Genomic DNA, 10,406 nt, shown 5'->3' with positions numbered 1-10,406 from the left:
ATGATGCATCATTATAGGTGATGGTCAAAGAGTATCTCCCTCCTGAAGAGGTAGAGGCACTGGAGGGCTATAGTGGCTGTGGTGTCTATGTAGCTGGACCAGGACAAGCTTATGATGATGTTCCGTCAGAAGAGCCTGAAGCTCTCGACCCTCTCAACATCAGTACTGTTGATGTAAACAGGAGCAGGTACACTGCACCCTTTTGAAGTCAATGACCAGCTCGTTGTTTTGCTAACATCGAGAGAAAAGGTTGTTGTGAAGACACTGTGGCAATAGTTTCTCTATCTCTTTCCTATACAATTCATCATTACTTGGGATTTGGTCTTCTGCAGTTTTGACATCTGCATGTTTATTGATAGAGTTAGATTAGAGCCAAATGTGGCCACTCAGGGACTATAGGGAGTAAAGCAAGGGGTTGAATACACAGGCTTGGGTGGCACCAGTGTTGAGGATAATTGTGGTGGAAGTGTTGCTGCCTAACATCACTGGTTGTGGTCTGTTGGTCAGGAAGTGAGGATCCAGTTGCAAAGGGAAATTTTTGAGTCCCAGGTCTAGGTTTTCTGTATGTGTTTCCTTGGACTTATAGTATTGAAAGTGGAGTTGTAGTTAATCAGAGTCTAATGTGCTCCAAAGATTAGTGTAGGGCCAGGAAGATAGCATTTGTCTTTGACCTTTTTCAGCAGCAGGTGAATTGCAATGGGTGGATAGAGTAGAGGTGTGCCAGGACCAGCCTCTTGAAGCACTTCATGATGATGGATATTAGAACTTCATCATGATGGTGATAGTCAGTAAGATATGTTACCTTATTTTCCTCAGGTGCCAGGATGAGAGTGGTCTTCTTAAAGCAGGCGTGAGCCTCACATTGAAGTAGGGAGAAGTTAAAAATGTTTGCAAATATCTCTCTCAGCTGATCAGTGTGGCATCTGAAGATACTGTCAAGGACACCATCTGGGCCAGATGCTTTTCATGGCTTTACCCTCTAGAAGCCTGATCTGTTATCTGCTACAATGACTGTGTGTTCAGGTGTACTGAAGGTGTTTTCTTTCTCATTCCCTCCTTCCCTCCCTCTTTCAATGGCCCATCTACCCATCCCATCTGGTTCCCTGTCACCTTCCTGCCTCTGTCCCACACCCCCTCTCCACCCCGTTTCACCCACTCATCGACACCTCTCCTTCAACCCACCATCCACCAGCTTCTATTCCACTCCTCCCTTGCCGGCTCTTTTCTCTCAGACCTGATGCAGGGGCTGGACTGGAAACATTGAATTAAATCTTGTGCCTGCACGGATGCTCCTCAAACTTCCAGTATTCTGACCTTTGTCTGACTTATCTTCTCGCTCTCCTTCCTTCAACCGGCTACTATGAGGGGGCACAATTTTAAGGAGATTGGAGGAAAGTATAGGAGGGGAGGTCAGAGAGTTTTTTTTTACGGAGAGTAGTGGGTGTGTGGAACGGCTGCCGGGGTGGTGGTGCGGGCAGATACAACAGGGACTTTTAAGAGACTTGGAGAGTACGCGAGTGAATGAAAAATGGAGGGCTATGGGGGAAAGGGAAGGGTTAGAGTATTTTAAAAGATCAGCACAACATCGTGGGCCGAAGGACCTGTACAGTTCTGTATTCCGTCTCCCTCTCTTCCTTAAGATCCCGTTTGAAGTCCAGCCTTAAAGTTTTTAGCCGCATCCCTGTTCCGCATCTCCCACTTAGCTGAGGACTCCTGAGTTAAGATTATATTTCGCGGAATACTCTGGGCATGTAGGCGAAAACTGTTACAGAAATTGCTGAAGTTGTCGGCGCAATTATTGGTAATTTAGCCCTCAGACCGCCCTATTCTTTCCGGAGAATTTGTAGCTGATCCTCTTCTCAAATATAATTACAACCACAACCCGCTGTAACTAGTGCTGGGATTATTCCCAGGCTGAGGCTGGTACAGCCGGGAGACAGGAGTGATACAACGGATTACGACGTTGGAGAGAAAGTGCCCACAATGGATATTTTACTTCTGTTCCCGTTAAATTTGGAGGAAGGAAACGTGAAAAAAAGCACGTAAGTTAAACTGGATAGTCGTTCCAATATAACACTAACCTGCTCCCTCGCTAATGTCCGAATGAAGACCCAGCGCCAGAAAATACGGTCCCTGCCGTATTGTGGGAGCTTGCTGTGTAGGAATTGGCAACAGTACGTTACTGGCTGCAAAATGTCTTGGAAAAGTTTTGAAAGGGTTTAGGAGAAGCGCTTCAGGAATAAATGTCTCAAGTAGTTCGAGAGGGTTTAGGCACGGATGCCCCAGTGGGGTGGCGTTTCTCGGGGTTGGACGGAGTGGGGGTCTTAGCGGGGATGGTGAAAAGTTCCATGAAGCTCTCCACCTATCCCCTCTTGCTCCACCGCCGTGCCCCCACCTCGGTAAGCGGTGTGGCAGCGAGATGGTACATGCCTCGGGAGCGCAGTGCGCAGCCGCGGCGCCTGGTAGCTGCCAGTGCCAGCGATGTACCAACAGCGACAGGAACTGCAGCCCCAGCCTGGGCGCTACTATGAGTCCACTCCCACCAAAAACTGACCATCTGCCCCGAGTCGCTGAAAGCACTCGCCGCCCAACAGCATCTTCCAAAAACTCTGCAAACCCAGGATGCCCGGTGGAAAAAGAGGTCTGGTGGCACCACAGAATACTTTCTTGGAAAATATTGTCCGGCGATCCAGCGGTAAGCAAACACTCGCAGCGATGCGCTAGAGCACTTTATAGGATTAAATATTGATTGGCAGAACGCGAGGCTTCACCCTGTAACCATCAGCATTTCTTGACTCCTTTACTTAATCTTTCATTTTCGGAGTTGCACATAGAATTAAATTAGATTTGAGTAGATCATTTGCGATGTAGCAAAGCAAAGCAGACCTTTATAAACTGGAAATCATTTATGCTTTGGACTTAAGACTTCATTTCGGACCTGTCTTAATTTGTTAAACCGACATCCCACAGAAACAACTATTTCACAAAATCTGAGCGTCAAAGCACGATGTGACCTTTAGAGGACTGCTAAGCGTGAAGGAAAATGAATTTAGAGAAAGACTAGTTATTGGACCTTGTGAAAAGCGATGTTAAACTTGTGATTAAGCTGCGTGCAAATAAGGAATCTGTATACTCTATATGCCGAAGACAATTATTCGTTTTTTTTAGTTTTAATTCAACCACTTAACAAGACTGTCACTGAACATGATTAACGTTTGTAAAAAGCAAAACGCCGAAGCCTCTGACAGCGTGCGAGGTGCACAGGCGAGCAAAAATTGACTAGGGGTGGTACTTCGTTTTGGGGAAAGTGCCTGCGTTTGTTAATTTGGCGCCGGTCCAAACGTGCGGCAAGTGACAGGTAACTCCGGGCAAAGACTTGGCAAAAGTAGGGGATTTCCAGAGAACACCTGGACCTTCACTTTAAGTCCAGTTCTAGTCTGCGCGAACTAACGCAACAGAGCTCCACAGACTGAAAAAATTCGAAGACTTGGTTTGTGCAAACCGTGCTGTGGGGATGGAGGCGTGGTTGTTGGTTACCGGTACAAACTCTGCAGTTATTAATGGGATGTAAATATGTCCACGTAAAGCATGCCGTTTCTTCCACCTTGCGTGGTCTTTCTAACAAATGGTACTCAGTGCTGAACATCCATCTCTAAACAGACATAATAAGACTAACCACAAAACGTGCAGTCATCAGCCTTAAGGATAAAATCCATATTATGATTTACAGCATTGAGATCTCGCTGGTGTGTGCATCGTGTATTGACACAAATGTATCTTGAAAGGTTTTTAATTTGTATAGTTTAGTATTTCGCGCTATAGATCGTAGCTTTCAGTTCGGAAGGGATGGAATTTAAGAGGAGGAAGGAGGTGATGGCTTCGTTTGGGTTATTCTGCTGATACAAGTTACGTCTGTTTGGCTGTTATATATAAAAGATGCTGTGGTCTGTTGGAATTTCAAGTTCCCACACGCTCCATTCGCTAATAATTAAATCAAATCAGCGGTGGACTATTCGCAACTGGAATCGTTTCATCATCCCACCAACTCAAAGTGGTATTTTTCCTGCCGTTACGGGTCGCTGTTACTCCTCACGCAGTGGCACCTCACCGCCACCTCAATCCCTTAATTAGACCCAGACCACCGAAACATTCACCATCTCCCTCCAAACCCCGTTCACAATCATTGACACGAGGATGCGTGTGATGATTGGCGGCAACTAACTCCTGAGGCGACAAGTCTGCGAACGATTAATAATGGCTTCCAGTTAATCTCTCAAAAGGAACTCTCAGTAAGTCAGATAGTATCTGGGGAAAGAGAAGGGAGCTCATCAAGGCTTCGACCTGAAACGTTAACTCCTCTTCTCTTTCTGCAGGTGCTGACTGACCTGCAGGGCTTTTTTTTCCTTTGCCCGATTTTATTTCAGATTTCCAGCACCTTCAGATCCCCCCCCCAATTTGGCGCATGCCCGTTGCTCATTTTAAAGTGACACCATCTTCAAGTTATGAAGCTATCCGAGTTGGCCTAAGCGTTTCTGAAGTCAGAAAGAATCAAAGGGGTAAATGCTTGGGGCTATAATAAAAGACTTAGAAAAAATTCGTTGAGAAGCTTTAGCAGTGCATTTAATTCCTCCTCGAAAATTAATGAAATGTCGCTCGTTTCAAAATCTATACGAAGTAATAGGTGAATTTCGTTGCGTTAAAAGAGTCAAAAACATCTCACAGAAAAAAAGCACACACGGTATCTATTGTCAAAAACATTTGAAGACCGCAGAAAATTATTAGATATAAGGTGCGCTTCAGGATTCTCGGAATGAATGGGCGGTTGGTAATTGGTAATTCACGCTCACTGTAGGATGAAGAACACCGCATGTTTACGAACACCACCGCAAAATCAGGTCCACGTTAACCACTGGCGCGCAGATTGCAGAATGTTTCCGAGGACGTAACTGTGAAAATCTTCTCTAGTTTTGCGACCTGGGGATATGTGAGCAGCTTTTTTTTTGAAATGGGCATGTTGAGAAAGTAATTTTTAAAAAATCGCAAGGGATTAATCCAAAGGCAAGGATTACTAGGGATAAGTTATAATGAACCTTTGGAAAACGAGTGTCTGTCGACGGTTGTTCATTTCTAGGCATCATACTTAAGGAAAAATACAAAGGATTCAGAAACAGCACAGAACATAAACTGCAGGGACCCTTTAAGTACACTTCAATGGCTTTCCATGGAACAGAGGCTGAAGAAGAACCGAAATCATGAAGGGTGCGGATAGGCTGAAACTGCTCCCATTGCTGAAGGAATCAACATCTAGTAAACACGGAACACAAGAGATTCTGCAGATGCTGGCAATCCAGAGTAATGCACAGAAATTGCCGGAAGAACTCAGCAGGCCAGGCAGTATCTCTGGAGGGGGAAAATCAGTCAATGTTTCAGGCCGAGACCCTTCATCAGGACTGGAAAGGAAGGAGGATGAAGCCAGAATAGGAGGGTGGAGGGAGGGAAAGAGGAAGGAGTACAAACTGGCAGGTGATAGGTGAACCTGTGGGGTGGGGGGAAGATGGGTGGGAGGGGAGGGGGGGAGGTTATATAGAATGAAGGCAACTAACAAAATAACCGCAATTAGCAAGGAAGCAGATTCAAATAAAGCAGTGGACAAGGAATTGGATAGGCATCTGAAAGGAAATAGTTTGCAGTGTTACAGGGAGAGGGCAAGTTAGTGGGTCTAGTTGCATTGCTCCTTTTGCAGAGCTAGTGCAGACTTGATAGGCCAAATGGCCACCCTCCTGTTTAGATCATGATTCTCCAACTGCTGCAAATTGCAAATAAACATGTTTCATGCCATTTAAATGAATCTAAATGCACATTTAAATATCAACACTTAAGTACAGCTTTACACTGTCCAAACTGGATCTACTCCAGTCTAATTTAAGAACAGTTACAAAAAAAAGTAGAAAATTCTGTAAACAATCAGTAGGTCAAACAGGATGTGTGGAAGGAGAGACAAAACTAATGTTTCAGTTCACAGTAGGGTCTTCCAGTTGAATCACTTTCTGTTTTCATTTCTGGTCGCCAGAATTTGCAGTTCCCTATTATTACCATTTGCAATAAATACCTTTAATTTATGAAGCTGCACATGCAACATCAATAAGGCATCATTGGTGAGTCAGGGTATAAGAAGGTCAGAAGGATTGTGCATTTAGAAATGGGAACAGAAGAGGCTGTGGAGGAATTTAAATGCAAGGATATCAATTTTAAACTTGAAGTACTGTGCAATCAATGTAGTTCAGTAAGTCTAGGGAGACGAATGGTGGGAGTTGATTTGTGTTGGAGTTTTGAATGAATTGGAGCAGGTGAGTGAACAGCAAGGAGTTGGAGGAGCTTTGGACTAATTAGCAAGAGCTGAAATTTCTCCCCATAGCGGTTCAATATGTGTCCGCAATAAATAGCAGGTCTCTTTGCCTGTTTATTGAGGAATAAAATAACTATGCTGTGAAACATTTTGTTGATTTTCCCATGAATACATTTTGTACCACTGGATATCACCAGCTGAAGACTGAAGATAGAGAGGAATGGATGAAGGTTTCAGAACAGAAAGGACTGATGTTATAAAGTGAATGTTGCGAGGGATGATATATGGTCAGAAAACTGTCGATCATATATCAACTTATGGGAGCAAAAAGAGAAAAGCATTAGATTAGCTCTTCATTGTCTCCCTTACACATTGCATACCCAGTCCCATCTTTTGTTCTGCTGTTGTACAATTCACAGTTAGCAAACAGTTGATACAACATTAGGTAATGAATAAAAAAGTGTACAGTTGCTGGAAACACTCTGCAGATCAGGAAGCATCAGTAGAAAAAGAGACAGAGTTCAAGTTTCAGGATCAATATAAGCCTTATCCGAGAGATTTCTTTGTCCTATCCACCTCCTTATCCTCTCTAGAGTTAAAATTGTCTGCTCCCTCTTTTTTGCCAGGTTGCTTTCTCTCTCGAGATTGAATTGACTTTATTTCTTACACCCTTCACATACATGAGGAGTAAAAATCTTTACATTACGTCTCTGTCTAAATGTGCAATATGCAATCATAGTAATATATAATAATTTATAATATATAGAACAGTCAATGTAACATAGAAATACACTCAAACCAGTGTGTTAATCAGTCTGATGGCCTGGTGGAAGAAGCCTGTTGGTCCTGGCTTTTATGCTGCGGTACCATGTCCTGGATAGTAGCAGCTGGAATAGATTGTGTTTGGGGTGACTCGGGTCCCCAATGATCCTTCGGGCCCTTTTTACACACTTGTCCTTGTAAGTGTCCTGAATCATGGGAAGTTCACAACTACAGATGCACTGGGCTGTCTGACCACTCTCTGTAGAGTCCTGCGATTAAGGGAGGTACAGTTCCCATACCAGACAGTGATGCAGCCAGTCAGGATGCTCTCAACTGTGCCCCTGTAGAAAGTTTTTAGGATTTGGGGACCCATACCAAACTTCTTCAAACTTTCCGTCTGAGGTGAAACTCATGCTGCCTGGCTTGCTGAGAGCTTCCTGCACTTTCTTGCTTTATTTTATGTTTAGTTGTGAATATTTCTGTTTTGCCTAAGGCAAAGGTCAGGTGAAACATGAGACTAGAGTCTGTGCCACTGAAAAAGCAATGGCTTCAGTCTCCCTGGTATTCAGCTGCAGGAAGTTCAGCTTCACCGGGAATAGATGTCAGAGAAGTGATGAGACAGCACCCAAGCAGAGGACAGGCTGGGAGAAATAAAGGAAAATAGACTTGATAGATTTTGCAGAGTCCCACCACGTATAATGCTGGCATCACCAAAGTGTAGCATATGATTAAAATGCAATGGTTATAGACGAATCATTAGAGTGTATATAATGGCATAGAAGATTTGGAAATGAAACTATGGTTATAGTATAAATGCTCTTTTATGATTGGGCAGCCATGCTGAACTAAGCCAAGGTAGTCTCTATGGAAATGCATACTGCAGGAGTAATGTTAGAAGAAGGTTGTGTCAGGACTTAAGGGTCCCAATGAAATTTACAACACTCACAACAGATAATGCAAGATGGTTGTAACCTCAAGAGTCTATATGACAACTTGAAATGATACCTTGATACAAGTCAACATCTTCAGGAGAGGAAGTGTGAAAATTGGCAAAAAAAATGTATTCACATATCGAAAAGAAGAAATTAAGATTTTGGGACTCATGTTCATTGTCCACTGGGGGGCACAAAGAGAAATGCATTTGATTAACTTACTATTGTTCCCCTTATACATTGTGTACCCAAACTGTTCATTTTTGCACCGTTTACAATTCTGCCTTGTTTGCATCCTGACCAAAACTGTTTGTCAAGGAAGATATTTATATCATTTTATAAGCTTAAACCTTTCTGGAAGGAAATGTTCCTGTAGTGTATTTTATTCTGTAATACAGTAATGATCCTTTGTACTGCACATACCAATGTTTTGAACCTTGGTTGATTTGCATTAATGCTAATACATTATTGTGAGTTATCACTGACTGCTATACAGCTCTAAAAATGTTCATTACTGGCACAAAATATCCATATTCAGTTTAAACTAGGTGTAATAAATCAGTACACATTGATTAAAACATGAATACTGCCAAATACTATGGGTCTCGTCAGAAAAAAGGAAGCCAAGATATAATTTTCTGCACTTAATACCCTTGTATTCCCTGGAATGTGTTCATTTGAGCTGGAGACATTTTAAATACTGCGGTTAGGAACAGACTTCTTTAACATCTTTGTAGAATCAAATCGCTTATGAGTAGAGCAGGGCATTTCTCTTGGAGCTTCTGATCAGCTGAATCATGAGGGGGCATAACAGTGACATTCTCCTTCTCAAGTGATAAACCAACAATGGTACCGAAACTGTAACGTGTCTTCATTGGTTTCATTCCTGTAGAAATACACTAACGGCTGACTCTTGTCTTATGTTGAATCCAATATGGAATCCTATTCCTAGATAGCAACTGACTTCATGGTAGGTTTGAAGATAATTGGAGCTATTGATTTTTATACGACTGGCACCTTGCAAGCACCTGGGAGAGTTACTCAGTTTACAATGTTCGACTATGTCTGGGAGGCTATGAATGCATCGATTGTGCATCCAGGCATTTTCTCAAGGCAGAAGACACAAGTGTTCCTGACCCATTCCTGGGCTTTTAACAGCTTTAGTACCATGTCTGGAGTCTCTGCTCATTTGTGTGATTTTTCTGATGTATATCTAATGATATACTGTAAGTAGCCTGGAATATGGCAACTTATATTCTGAATACTGTAATTTGAGTTTGTACAATCTTTTTGGAATTTTATGAAAAATGTTATGCTTGAAGTGAAGCTTGCACACAAAATTACAATTGTGCCCACATCAATCCACATTGGTGTTTACACTAACTCTACTTACTTGCAGGTCCTCAAGAAACTATAAAAATAAAGATGGAATTTTTGGGTAACACAAGACAAATAGATATTCTTTCAAAGGGTAGGAATACTTATAAGAAAAAAATAATTTTAATGATGAACAGAACAGTTGATATTTCTAAAAGTTATTTTAGCTATTTAAATTCACTTTACTCTCAAGCCACTGATTCAGAATGCTTTTTTATGACAAGAACAGTTCAGACAATATTAATCACACATTACATTTTACCAAGTTAACAGTTTTAAGTACATCAATGAATACATTTTTAAGTGTTTTAAACGTATCAACTTAACACATGATTGCACGTGAATAGATGTAGGGTTGGATGAAATGCCAAAGCAGAACAAGTACTGAAGACCTGTGCTTGTCAACTGGCTGGAGTGTTTCCTGATGTCTTTGACCTCTCACATCAGCAGTCTGAAATACTCACCTGCTTCAAGCAGGCTTCAAGTATACCAGTGCCCAAGAAGAACATGGTAACCTGCCTCAATGACTATCATACAGTACAACTTATATCCGCTGTGATGGACCACACATCAAAGTTGCTGGTGAACGCAGCAGGCCAGGCAGCATCTCTAGGAAGAGGTACCTAGAGATACTGCCTGGCCTTGCCCATCCTCTGGGTTCCCCTCCCCCCCCACTTTTCTTTCTCCCTGGGCCTCCTGTCCCATGATCCTCTCATATCCCTTTTGCCAATCAACTGTCCAGCTCTTGGCTCCATCCCTCCCCCTCCTGTCTTCTCCTATCATTTCAGATTTCCCCCTCCCCCTCCCACTTTCAAATCTCTTACCAGCTCTTCTTTCAGTTAGTCCTGACGAAGGGTCTCGGCCCGAAACGTCGACTGTACCTTTCCTAGAGGTGCTGCCTGGCCTGCTGTGTTCACCAGCAACTTTGATGTGTGTTGCTTGAAATTCCAGCATCTGCAGAATTCCTTGTGTCCACTATGAAGGAGTGC

General features: G+C 42.8%; 1 protein-coding gene across 1 annotated transcript in view; it reads left to right on the top strand.

The window, feature by feature from the left end:
* Window positions 1-2,622: 2,622 nt before the first annotated feature.
* Window positions 2,623-10,406, top strand: part of kcnh5b (potassium voltage-gated channel, subfamily H (eag-related), member 5b) — a 507,516-nt gene continuing 499,732 nt past the window's right edge. The window contains exon 1 of the mRNA XM_072251293.1: window positions 2,623-2,695. Coding sequence (XP_072107394.1) covers window positions 2,623-2,695 — 73 coding nt within the window. The remainder of the gene's footprint in view (window positions 2,696-10,406) is intronic.

Source organism: Mobula birostris, chromosome 1, assembly GCF_030028105.1.
Source record: "Mobula birostris isolate sMobBir1 chromosome 1, sMobBir1.hap1, whole genome shotgun sequence".
Taxonomy (NCBI): Eukaryota; Metazoa; Chordata; class Chondrichthyes; order Myliobatiformes; family Myliobatidae; genus Mobula; species Mobula birostris.
The sequence above is the reverse complement of the archived record's forward strand: the minus strand, read 5'-3'. Positions and strand labels throughout refer to the sequence as shown.